The sequence below is a fragment of the Cupressus sempervirens genome, chromosome 10 (genome assembly GCF_028749045.1).
Source record: "Cupressus sempervirens isolate cs-2001-9-10 chromosome 10, ASM2874904v1, whole genome shotgun sequence".
Taxonomy (NCBI): domain Eukaryota; kingdom Viridiplantae; phylum Streptophyta; class Pinopsida; order Cupressales; family Cupressaceae; genus Cupressus; species Cupressus sempervirens.
Window position 1 is genome coordinate 770,640,473 of NC_143127.1, and position 13,770 is coordinate 770,654,242.

Consider the following 13,770-nt stretch of genomic DNA (forward strand, 5'->3'; position numbering starts at 1 on the left):
AGCACCTATTTAATGCAAGATCGTCAATCTCCTTATGCCTTTCATTCCTTCTTCCCTTCTCTGTCCTTTTTCCTAGGTGGAATTGGGATAAAACTTAATAAATCCTCGTTAAAGCTCTTATTTTCATAATGTTAAGCTTGAGGTAGGATCTATTCTCCAAGGTCCTCCCTCTCCTTCATCTATCCACTTGGAATCTACTCAATGCACCGTAACGGCTATATCTCGGACTTTGCACTTGATTTTGGAGATTTGGGACCTGTTTTTGGATCTCGAAAGGATCCCAAAGGTTTTGGGACTTGGTTGTCAGGGGCACAGTGCAACCTTGATATTGTGCCCCTAATTGGGACCTATTTTGGGTCTCCCCTTCGAGTCCCATGTCTGGATGTGTTCGGGGTGTTAATTCCTATGTAGGTTGGCCTGCTGGAGTTTGTACCAATTTGATTGCCGCTAAAGTTCATCTTCTTCAGCTCTCAATTTCTTTTCTCTGTCTGCTGCTCATATATTCTTGGCTCATGTTATCTTGAGATGGATTTAAGTTCAGCTAGGTTGAATCTCTCATCAGTATCAATCTTCTTCAATTTCAATATGATTCTCGTCTTTGTTCATGTCTCTCTTTATTTTCCTATTTGCATGTTTGATGGCTGTTGTTTCCTAATCACACTCATTGTCACCAGTGATTGTTTGACCGGTCATGACTTTTCCTATGTGAGCATCCATGTCAGCAACAGCTGCTGCATCATCACTAGAGGTAGCATCGTGAAGACAACAAGTCATGTTTCGTCGATAGGTGGTTCATACTCCTATGTTCTTTCCTTCATGTGTTTCATGGATAACAACAGATGTGTTGTTTCATTGAGAAATGTTTAATCTTTCTGTTTAGGTTGAACGATATTCTTCAGTTCAAACATTTTCCAGATGGTCAATATAGTTCTCAAGACTGACCAGAGAACTGTATGGGAATTTGGTTATCATCAAATTGTGTGAACACAGTCAGAAGTCTTCGTCTATAGAGTTGCTCAAATTTACAAATTGTGCCTACACCCTTTATACCTTAGTTAATGGAATTGATGCCTTTGAAAAGACACCGTGAGCTTTCTCTTCATTCACGCCCAACGTTCTTGGTGATGTTTCAGACTTCTTGTACCAAGATGAACCGAATAATTTGTATGATACCGCTGAACATTGAATATGCAAAGGTTCTAGATGAATTTGTACGTTGTAACTAATCGTCTCTTATTTGAATATCTAAATCTCCATTCCAACGCCCAATACTCCCACCCTCTTCTTCAATATCTCAGCGTCATTTCCTATGAGAAGAGTTGATAAGTTTCAGGCGTGCCAAATGGGGTGTTCATGCCTTTGCTTTTATTCAATGGCAATGCTTTACCAAAATAATACTTGGAGGCAGTGAAATGCTCGGTTTTGACCAATATAATTTTCCTTATATCCTATTCAATTCTCGGTATTCTTCAACAAACTGTAGCAAGATATGTCAACTGGTTATTGATTGCTCATTATGCAGAGACCACTTCATGAGTGGCTTCAATGGTGTTATCTTGAGGGAGTGTTCTCCCACGAGACCATATCAATCAAGGTTATCCATAAGTCAATGCAAACTCTGCTCAATTGTCTGCAAGTAATCTGAGTTTTTCAATAGTGTGTTTCCTCAAGCTCCTTCGATACCTCTCCCAGAAACATCGTCACCAACATATACTTTGCCCGATGCTCCTTCCTTGCATAAGACATGACCATTCATGTTCTCCATTGTTACCCTTCTACGCACGCAGATGTGAATTAAAAGAATCATCTATAAAGGCATACATGGCCTTACAGAGATATGATTATGATTTCCATACTAAGATATCCGATAAGTTTGACTTTTCAGACAGGCAAGCACACGACTATCTCTATGCCTTTTTTTATTAACTATTTTTATATTTTGAATATTTTCTTATCCTTTCTTACATTTGCAGTTTGCAACCTGGCTCTAATTCCATGTTGATTTTTCTAGATTGCTGCAAATGTAATGACACTGCCATAATATTTGGTATGTGTTTTCCAAATGACAGCAATATATTATTTATACTAAGAATAAGTCGTGAAGAGACATGTCCCACATAATATTTGGTATGTGTTTTCCAATTGACAGCAATATATTATTTATATTGAGAATAAGTCATGAAGAAACATGTCCCTTCATGGAACATCTCTATTTGCTAATCACATTATTAATATAATAAATTTAATCTCTCTCACACACACACATATATATATAATATTATTATATTAATTTCTCTCATATAAAAATAAACATATATCTCAATAATAATGAACACAGATATATAAATTATATCTCATATATAATTATATATAAGTTTATCCCACTGAAGCCATCAAACATCAACATATAGTGCTATCATTATCCTTACTAACAAATAAATAATAATGATTTTTTATTTTTGCACGGGCAATGATAGAGGATAAGGATAAAGACTTTTTTTATAACACCTTATGCCCCATGTTTTTTGGTGGGAGACGTCAATTCAGTCGGGAGACTTTGAAGGCTCTAAGAGACTGAAACCAAAAGAACCAGCATCAGCAAGTTTTCTGGAACGTTTCTGGTACTAGGGACATGTCTCTGGTACAAGAGGTCTTTGAGATGCATCTCAAGGGATAGGAGACGAGTCTACTTGTAACTATGAGTATAATACTCTACTGCCCTGAAGACATACATCTGCAACATTGTGCTTTTGTTTTGACTATGGTGTTAGAATCATAGAAGAACCAATCAAGCCTCGAGATCATTACACCATTGGGATCATCTCTTATATTTATTAGTTGAGTTTTATTCTAAGAGACTTTGGCTATAAAAATTTATTTTCAACTTCATCATATGCTTGATGGGAGTGTCAACATAAGTAACCATTTGGATCGTATCTTATGTGGTGAAAGGGATATTTCAATATTTGCCAAGAATGTTTGCCAAGGTTTTACACATGACATAGGGTACATCATTACATGTGAGGGCACTAAAAGAAGCGAACAGTGTCAAGTTCTAGGGGAAAGAAGATCCAAGTCTGTAGTGGTTGGATGATGAGATAGTTACAAATACAAATGGAACTGATAGGGATCAATGTATCTCAGCATATCTCATAAGTTACAAGTACAAGTTTCTAGATGCTGTTAACCAAAGTAAAGTATGTCATATGTTTGTAATCAAGTTAGAAAATAAGCTCTATTTGCAAAAAATTTATTAAACTTGTAACTAGAATAAGCTTATTTTATTTTTCTCAAATTGCAAAGATAGTAATTGGTTACAAGGTGATTGCTAGTTAGTTATCAGGGAAAGCCTATAAATACAAGGCTTTTGTAATGAAACGAAACTTTTATAGAAGGAAAGCCCAAGACAAATTTGTCGAGAAACTTTTTAATGACTATTGTAGAAAAGGGTTTCTAAGGTGGTAGAATCTCACTAAGACAATGAAGAATCTATTTGTTCACATGTTCTAAATGTTTTTACTTTTTGAGAGTTATTATTGCTAATTTATCATTTGTTAGATTAGTGTTATACAAATCATTGGTAATCTACACAATTGATGTAATGAAACACAATCACTTCCTTGCATCTTGATTTGAATGTCTCAAAGCAACTTATCACCTCATATATTGAGATTTGTTATCCTTCTTTCATCATCATTACGTATTAAAAACTTATTTTGGGCTAAAACCCTCTTTGTAATCATTACCACTTGGGAAATCTCAGTCAATATTTGTAGGTCTGTTGTTTCGGTTTCTGCCATTCACTTTTTGTTTTCACCTATTCGTACTGTTAAGTGAAAAGTACACAAAACATCAAAATACCCCATCATCCAAGGGAGCTACCCCTCTCAAACATAGAACAAATTTGTTATCTTACTAAGTTCTTGAACTGTTGAAACACTTGTCACTGCCCTTTGGGCAAGACACTTTTATATTCGCAGTGAAAAATTTGCTTACAACACTACGTAACACATTCACAGTGAGAAACTTTTTAATGACTTCTGCTTTGAAACTATTGTAGAAAAGGGTTTGTGAGGTGGTAGGATCTCACGAAATTAATAAAGAATGTATTTGTTCATATGTTCTAAATGTTTTTACTTATTGCTAATTTATCATTTGTTAGATTAGTGTTATGTACCTATGAAACACAATCATTTCCTGGTATCTTGATTTGAATGTATCAAAGTGACTTATCACCTCATATATTGAGATTTGGTATCCTTCATTTATCATCATTACATATTAAATACTTATTTTGGGCTAAAACCCTCTTTGTGATCATTAACATTTGGGAAATCTCAGTCAAAAATGTAAAATGAGGTCTTATTCTCTCCCAAACATGCCTACTCTATCATCTGTAGAAGCGTTGGAGTCCTCTGTCAACCTATATTATTTAGCTTCAACCTAACTTGTAAACAGGGACCACAAACATACAATTGATAGCACAATTTAAAAAAATCACTGGATGATAAGTAGATTATATAAAATATAATGCAACATAATGAAAACTAGAAAGCACCATACCGTTGCCTCCAATGAGGTTCTTGAGTCTCCTTTAGCTATGCATAATTGGCTAAAATGATCAGCCCACTTCACCGCCTTTTTCAACCTACCAATCAAATGTTGTCGTTGACGTGAATTTGGTCCATCAGGTACTTGCTTTTTCTCCATAGCATAGCTCCATGCCCTCTCTGCAAGGTAAAGGACTGCATGTAGAAACCTGCCAAGAGTTTAGTAATGTAAGGTTATTCTTACGTAGATATAACTAAACCAATATACTCTTTCATACATGCACATCAGCATTAAATATGAACTCAAAAAGAGAGAAACACGGCACAACAGAAATGCAACAGAGGGATGCTTGAAAAGAATGCATTAGACATTTAGAATAGAATGAAAAATAGAACAGTTCTTTCTATTGATATTCAAGAATTTATGACAAAAGAGAGAAACATGGCACAACAGAAATTCAACAGAGGGATGCTTGAAAAGAATGCATTAGACATTTAGAATAGAATGAAAAATAGAACAGTTCTTACTATTGATATTCAAGAATTTATGAACTGTTAAGAATGGGACATTTTCAGTTCATAATTTATAAAACTGTTTTCTGTTCGTCAGTTCCGTTTCCTCAGCAAAACTGTCAATACCATTTCAATCTTCCACAAATATAATACAGAGTCAAGCTTGGAAACTGAGCAATAACAGCAGTTTGTCCTCCAACTATTATCTACACTTATTAATAACAGATCAATATCCCTAGACCTGCATAAATGCATGGAAACCATCAGTTAGTTTGCAATGCAACCATGCCTAAGCACTTTCAGGGTAAAAGTACGTAGGTAATCCCAGTATGCCCCCAAGACAATGGCTGGAGCATGGCCATTGCCAAACCCAGATAGACATCCAAAATAAGCACACTTTGATGTTCATCATTAGCTCCCATTGTGAATTGTGCTAATTAATTTGGTACTTCAATCATCTCCACATTTGCATCCTTTTGAAACATAACTTCTCAGTTATATATTCGTTGTAATGCCTCAAAGAGATTATATAGAAAAATTATATAGATTCAGGTTTCTTAAAGGAACTACCCAGTGCAAATGTCAACCTCCGTAATGCCTAGTGGAAAATCTGTAAATGCCTAACAGGGCTAAAAAGTAAAGTGACCCTCAGTATTTGTACACAGCTATTACTGTAGCCAGAAGTCTAAAGAAAACATTGAAGCCCTTAAGAAAAGATTTGTATGCTCAGAAATCTTTTCATTTGAAAAGGAGGTTAGGGAAGATGTAAGATCCAACTCCTCTTCTTTTGAAATGTCTAGTCATCAGTGAAACCAAACTCCTAATCCTTCTGCTTCAAAAACTTGTCATAAATGCTCTAAACATTGAAGCAGGGTCATCTATACAATCCAAAAAAATCATTACATGTTTGAAGATATGTATCCTTCTGTGTTTAAATTTTAAGCTCCATGTTGAAGAGATCCCAGGGCAACATGTTCAGGATGAATCAGAAGACCATTTGGAACCTAATGGTAGAGACAAGGGAAAACATCATTGCCACTAGCAGTTATGATTGATTTAGGCTTGGTCTAAACCATCTTGATCTATTCAAGTTCTGGGTCCATATTAAAAAGTGTAGGGTTTTGTCCATTATATATCCTAGATAAACTTGCTAAAACATAAAACTTGAAGAAAGGAAAGGAAAGCCTTAATTTACGTTAGCCATTGATCTTGTACATTAAGCCTTAAGTTGAAGCAATTTCTTTCTGTTTGTGGATCCTATACATAGCTTGTACTCTATTTAAATTAAATATAAAGGAAGTTGTAATATCCCAGAATAGAGGTGCTAAAAAGTTAAAAAATTAAAAATACACCAAAAAAAAAAATCAGCAAATTAGGGCACAAAAATCTGGAAGTTTATTTGCAGATAAATATTTTCATAACATACCCCAAATTCTGATCAGACTTCAAAACTGATTTTTGCAGATAATAGATATAGATTTCAAATTATTTCAGAACTTGGGAAAATTCAAAACACAACCAAAACCCTTACCTCTGCCCAGAAATTTTAGAGCTCAGAAGCAATGACTTTCCTTACATTTCCTGAGATGAGGCAGAGATACCTCAGGTTGGTTGAGAATAATTTCCATATCCTAGCTGACCCTCAAAGTGGCACTAGGGTCCCAAAATGGTCGACACTGGGTCTGTTTTATGTGCTCCTCAATAGCCATCCACAACGTGCACAGAAATTGATGGTTTGAAGCCATAGACAATTCCAGATCAGAGACTTCACCACTAAGATAAGGCTCCCAAAATCATCAACACTAGATATGTTTTATGCATCTGTCCAAGAAGTGCTCAGAGATTAATGGTTTGCAGCCATAAGACAATCTAGATCAGAGTCTGTGCCACTGAGAATGAATACTTAAAGCCAAGAAATGATAATGGGCTAGGGTTTCATAAACCATTGTTCTTCCACCAAAACACAGTCTTCCGACTAGGGAAATCCCGTATGTCTAACCAAAACCAGGGATACTTTAGGTTCCAATCCTCAAACCAAGATGCAGCAGCAATAAGCAGAAATCTTCATCACATAATGAGTTCAAAAAATGCTCTACAGTTATATAACTAAGTTACCCATTCGGATACGGATTCTAAAGCAAATACGGGATGTGGGAATTTTTTTTTTTTTTGGATGCAGATGCGGGAAATTAATTTAATATGCAAAGAAATGCAAGAAATATACGAAAACAAATCATTTGATAGTATGACTATGATACTTAACCCTTAATCAAAATTCAAAATATTTCAAAATTCATACGATATATCAATATGTGCTTGTCCAACATTAGAGTTTACTCTTAGACAATAAGTTCAAATAGGTCATGTTCAAGATTCCAACAAAATAAAAACTTAGTTAATGATTGACAATTCAATCAACTAATATGCATCAAAGTCTGAATCATAGGGATTCGCAAAAAATCCACATTCTCATCATCTCCAACTGCTGAAGATCATTTGAACCAAACATGGTTCCACTTATGCTAGATGCACCACGTGCCACACTATCATCATCACCATCTCCAACTATAGTAAGATTATGAAGTGTTGCATCCAAATCCGCACACTCAGGGGCTACATCCCAAAGCTTTGTTGTCCCTTGTAATGATCATTCTTACATGACAAAAGACGCAAATTGGTGTGGACAAAGACCAAGTCCTCAGCTTTCTTGGAGCCCAACCGGTTGTGCTTCACTGAATGGATAAAGGAGTATGTACTCCAATTCCTTTCAAAAGGAGAAGAACTAGCAACCTAGATAGTTGTCACAAAACATACAAATGAAAAGCAAATTAATTTTAAAGAATGTGTGAAACACTAAATTATAGAATGCACGTGTAAATATAAAAGTTTAAAACAAAACAAAATGAAAAACTTACTTGTGATAGGACCTTGATTGCAAGAGGTTGAAGATGCTTGAAAGGTTGACTATATATGTACCACCATGTGATAGCTCCCATTCTATTTTGGTCCTTTAGTGCAAATGGAGAATGCTTTAACCCCAAAGCAAACAGCCCAAATTCTACCCTAACTTTTTCATGCATTTCTTCCAGTGGGAAGTCATGCAAGAGCTTTGTGGCACCCCTCAGCAACCTCCTCATCCACAAATGGTGCAATGGGGTAGTCCTCTTTGTAGACACCTAAAAACCTTTAGAAAATAAAGTATTTTTATTTTCTGAAAAAGTTCTGATGACATCATCATTTATTAATTAATTAATTATTTAATTAATTAATTAATTTTTATGCCATTAAATCCCTTTATCTTAATTAAAAATATTTAATTAAGGAATCCCTCCCAAAAATGTTTAAATCTTATTTAAACATTATTTCCTTATTTATTAATTATTTAATTAATAAATTGACCAAAAATCCTAAAATAAATAAAAAATTTATTTTTTGCCCAAAAATTGGCCAATTTCCTTATGACCAATAACCTCTTCCAAAATCTTCTAATCCTTCTTTAATTTCGATTAAAGGCTAATCTCATCATTTCCTACCCCTAACCCCAACTCAAAATATTTAATTAAAATTAAATATTAATCCTCATGTTTATTAAAAAAGTTTTAATAAATATCTCCTCAACCCAAACCCTTGAAATAAATAAAACTTTATTTATTTCCTAAAAATCTAATTTATCCTCACCCTAAGAAGTTCTAGACTCTTCTAGAAAGTCTTCATCCTCATCCTAGGAAATTCTAGACTATTCTAGAAAGTCTTTATCCTCATCCAAAATCTAGACTCTTCTAGAAGATGTCTTTAAACCTAATCCTAATCCCCTCCTAACCTTGTCACATTCCCTAAACATGGGTTAAAACTTACTAACCCAAGCCAAAGTTAACAAATATCTCTTCCTTCACCCACCCTCATTAAATGCCATCCACTTGCCTATCCTTAAGCTAATCTTAAACCATCCTAATCCATCCTCTAATCATTTGCACAAGCCTAAACAAGCTTAAAACATTTCTAATCAAGTCCAAGTCGAATTTGCTCTCATCACCCTCAAAATATCTCAACCATAAAACTTTATGAAGTCCACTAGGTCATAAATGACTCTTACAAGCCCTTTTATTGCTCTTACAAGTCATTATGAGGGTCTTTATGAAGATTTTATCTCTTGAGCCTCCTTTGTTGACTCATCCTTGCCCTTTCCTCCATCCTCTCACCATGTGACATGTGTCACTCCTTGATTGGCTATAAGGAAGCACAATCCATGTGCTCTCCTCTCATGCAATCTGAGCCTTCCATAAGCTTTTTCCCATCCTTGCATCTTAGCCCTCAATCCCTCAAGCCTCTTGCCTATAAATTGGATCCTTCCCCTTTACAAAATAACACAATCCATGAAGTAAAGTTATAATGCTATTTTGAGAGCCAAATCCATACTAAAGCCATCTATCCACACCAAAAATCCACAATCATCCATTGAAGCCCTTTTTGAAGCATAAAGCTTGAGCATACATCCTATCTATTTAGACAAAGCTACTCAACAAGAGAGCTTCTTATTGAGAGAGCCCATTAATGGCTCATATTCTCAATTAAGAGCTCATCTTAGTCTATCTTGAAGTTTATGAATTTTGTTTAGTTTGTAGAAGCTTTATTTAAATTTGGTTTCTATTAGCATACTAACATTGCTCATATACACTCTTATTCCAGCGATGATGGATAATTGCTTGCACTTGTTTGCATAAGGCTTCACTTTGTGTGGGGTCACTCTCATGTGCTTATATAAAATGTTTTATACCTTCTCAACCATGGTGTCCATGCCATCATAAACATCCCCCAAGCAAGGTGTATCTGTATCAGGAAAACGGAGCATAGTCATGATGGGCTCAGTGAAATCCAATACATATGCCACACGAGCCCACCAACTCTCATTCAAGAGCAAATCTCTGACACTTTGTGCTCTTTCTAAATTTGAGGCCTTCCATATGCCCCATTGATTACCGATGACCATTTAGCCCAATGCATCTTTAACCTTGAGGAACCATCTCCTAACAATTGTATGAGATGCAAAACGGGTCTCAACAACCTAAGCAAGTTAACAATATGTCAAATGATAATAAAATTATAATTTTTAATTTTTAACTAAATTACAAATCCATGAAACTTAGTAATTTTAAAAAATCAATTTACCTTCAGCAACTCCATTTGGAGTATGTTATAAAAATGGATTATGACATGTGGTGGTTTGTCAAAAACATTTGTATCTCCTCCCTCTTTTGGTAAATTTTCTTCACCCAATCTATGTCAATCTTCTACATAGTCAAGTTAAGAGAGTGAACAATGCATGAGGTCCAAAAAATATGGGCATACCGACTCTCAACCAAAGCACCTGCACCCCTGCAATTTTAGGCATTGTCTGTGACCACCTGTACCACTTTCTCACTACCCACCATCTCGATGGCCTCAATGAGAATTCTAGAAATGAATTTGGAATCCTTCACTTGTCCCTCACAATCACAACCTTAAAAAACATTGCCCCTTTGGGGGAAGCTACAATCACATTAATTAGTGGTCAGTTTCTTGTATCCTTCCAACCATCTGACACAATAGTTAGACCCGAAGTTTTCCAAGACTTTTTGATTGGTTGAATGTTTTTCTCTATATGTCTCTTCTCTTGTTGCAATAGAGTCGTACACATCATTTCATACCTTGGGCTTGTGTAGTTAGTTGGTGCTTCTTTGATCACTGCCACCATTTCCTTCCAATATGGTGATCTCACCAAGTTGAAAGGAAGCCCATTCGCATAGAGGCAACATGCAATAGCTTCATCAGCACGATCTCTTGCCTCCATTTTAAATATGGTGTGTGATGGGCTTCTTTTGGGGGCTGAAATTCCCACTTCTTCGTCATCCTCTTCTAGCACAAGCACTTGCAAGAATGGGTGTTGGGAGGATGCAATTGGTTCGGTGGGTGCATGCATCTTGCTCTTTGAGGATGGACCTTGATAGTAGCTTTTTTTTAATCTATTGATCAATGTATCAATCACTTATTGCTCTCTTACAAATGAAAGTATTTCTGCACTAGCCATCTTAGTGTCATTTTTGCCTTTGCACATTCCAAATCCTTTGCCAACAGGGCCCATAAAATGAAGCTTCACCTGGGAATATGAGCTATTGAAAGGGTTTCCTTTGTTACTTTGACAATAATTGCACTTCCAATAGTATGAGCCACATCCTACAACCTGTGATAGCCATGGTGTATGTCTCCACAAGGGAGAACCTATATCAGTTTTGAGATTATCAATCCCTTGCCCTCCTTGGCCCCCCACTGAACTTTGACTTGCACTACCACTGGTATCCATTCTTGCCTAGTTTTTTGCAACCTATTCTATAAGAAGATAAATAAATTTTAATTAGACCCTTACAACTATGAACATCATGCATACAAGTGGAAAGAAGTGAGAAAAAACTACTAAAAATAGATACCCAAACTTGCTTCTATATATCTTTGAAAAAACTTGAAAATTTTCTTCAAGAACTTGAAACAATTCAACAAAATAATCAAGAATGGGATTGATCACTTACCTTGAATGATTTAAAATTTTAAACTACTTTGAGAAAGCTATCTCTCGCCCTTCAATCGATCCTCTTCGAGAATGTTGAACTTGGCTTCACAATAGCAATACAAACTAGAGACCAAATGAGAAGTGGTTGTAGGTGCAAACAAAGTTCCAAAATGAGTTGTGAATGCTTCAATATTCACCTTTAGGGTCATTTTAGGGTTCCATAGCAAAAAAAACCAAAAAAATCAATTACAACATGTGCATATTGGGCAACTTAAGTGTTTTTAGGGTTTTCTATAGAGAAGCCCAGTGGAATCTGGCCAGAAGCCTATGGCTCGCTTCCGACCAGCTTCCACAGGGCTTCTGGACACATCTGGAACCTGTCCATATCAGCATCGGCACCTAGGGTATCTCACAAGAATTGGTAACTTAGTTATATAATAGCACCCAAAGAGAAAAATTAATCACAGGTCTTGATTTTTATGCCTCTTTATCGACTTGAGCACTTTGAAACCCTAAAAATGAGCCAATAGATCCTTAAAAACCGACGTACATTTTTCCTTTCTGTCACATGCTTTTTAAAATCACTTAAAGTACATGAACGGTGGACAACTTAAGTCATTTGGCTTTAAGTCACTTTAGTTGCCTAAAAAGACGTGCCTATATCTTAAAATGATTCAAAATAACTTAAAATAATTTAAGTTCACTTAACTTCCATAAAAAGATGTGCACACAACTTAAGCTTATAATGGAGAGCAAGTCAAAGACTCCAATACTTACCCAATGATGCTGGTTTGAGTTGGGGACATTATAGAAGTTGTGTAAGGATTTTGTTTTAAGAGCACACTTCTGACCATTATAAACTTCCTCATACTCTACAGAAGAGAATATCTATGGGCGTGTTAAAACTATCACAAATGTCATGTATCCACTCCAATATAATTTTTTAATAAATACCTTTTAAAATAACAATAATAATCACAAAAGAATAATAAAATGTAATATTATTTTCTTGATACTATTATATAAAATAATATAACAGAATTTCAAGTCTCAAAATATAATTTATCACAAATCAAATAATTATGACCATTACAATCTATAACTAGCAATTGCACCCTAACGAGGTGCAATAGTAACGTCGATAGGAAGATATAGTTGAAAGGTGTATATCAAATTTTTTAATAGATAAATGGCACTTGCAATGGTGGTAGAGCTCTAAACAATACACTATTATGCACATGCAAAGAAGTGGTGCGCAGGAGCTTCTTTGTATTAGGATCGATGACATGTTTTGTTTCAGTGTAGGCCACAGTCCACATCGTACCTGATGCATGCTAGAGAAATTCTTTAAAAATTATGCTAGTCATATGGTTAGTAGCAAGAATAGAAATCCAATCAATTTTACAAGTCTAAAGAAGAAGACATTTGTTGAAGTATTGTGCATTGGATGAGCATTGGCAATTATCAAGCGATATATTAGAGGGTTGTTTACCTTTGTGCTCTTAGAGAGAGACTTGTGATAAGCAAGCTTCATCTTTATTCCTCATAACTGTATATGGATTGTTCTACATTTTGGAGTATCTGTCTAAATGAAAGTTGGTTGAATGCGAACGTTATTTAGAGACTTCATTCTAGATATTGTTGTGAATGTTAAACTTTGCCTTTCCAAACTGCCAATATAAATGGTTCCTTTATGCAATATGAGGCCTTTGGATTTCTGTATGGTTTGAAAAGCACACGATTATACCCTAGGGGGGGGAGGGGGTGAATTAGTATAATAAAAACTTTTTCCAATTTAAAACTTTTTATCCAAATAACTTTAAATGCTGGAATCAAGAACACAGTGACACAAGCTTTACGTGGAAACCCAATACGCGAGAAAACCACAAAACTGCTTTTATATAAACTTGTTCTTTTACATAGATTTGTAGGCTCCAACCTACTTGAGGCTCTGGTCCCAATGTTATGAGTACTGACTCACTGGAAGCTCCAACTCCCACACTTTGCAAGCTCCGACCTACTAGAAGCACCAACTCCCACTTCTTGTCTTTGTGAGCACCAAGCCATTGCACACAAACTTCGTTTCCACCTCGTCAATGTTCCTTACTCAACTGATGATGGATATCTTTAGTTGCTCTAATTTCATCAAACTAATATTTTCTTTTT

General features: G+C 35.5%; 1 protein-coding gene across 3 annotated transcripts in view; it reads right to left on the minus strand.

Annotated features, from left to right (window-relative positions):
- LOC149536143 (signal recognition particle-related / SRP-like protein) overlaps positions 1-13,770 on the minus strand; it is a 133,179-nt gene that overhangs the window by 89,685 nt on the left and 29,724 nt on the right. For all 3 annotated transcript variants that reach the window (XM_089806607.1, XM_089806606.1, XM_089806605.1), the window contains one exon: positions 4,564-4,759. In XM_089806607.1, the coding sequence (XP_089662733.1) occupies positions 4,564-4,759 (196 nt within the window). The remainder of the gene's footprint in view (positions 1-4,563; positions 4,760-13,770) is intronic.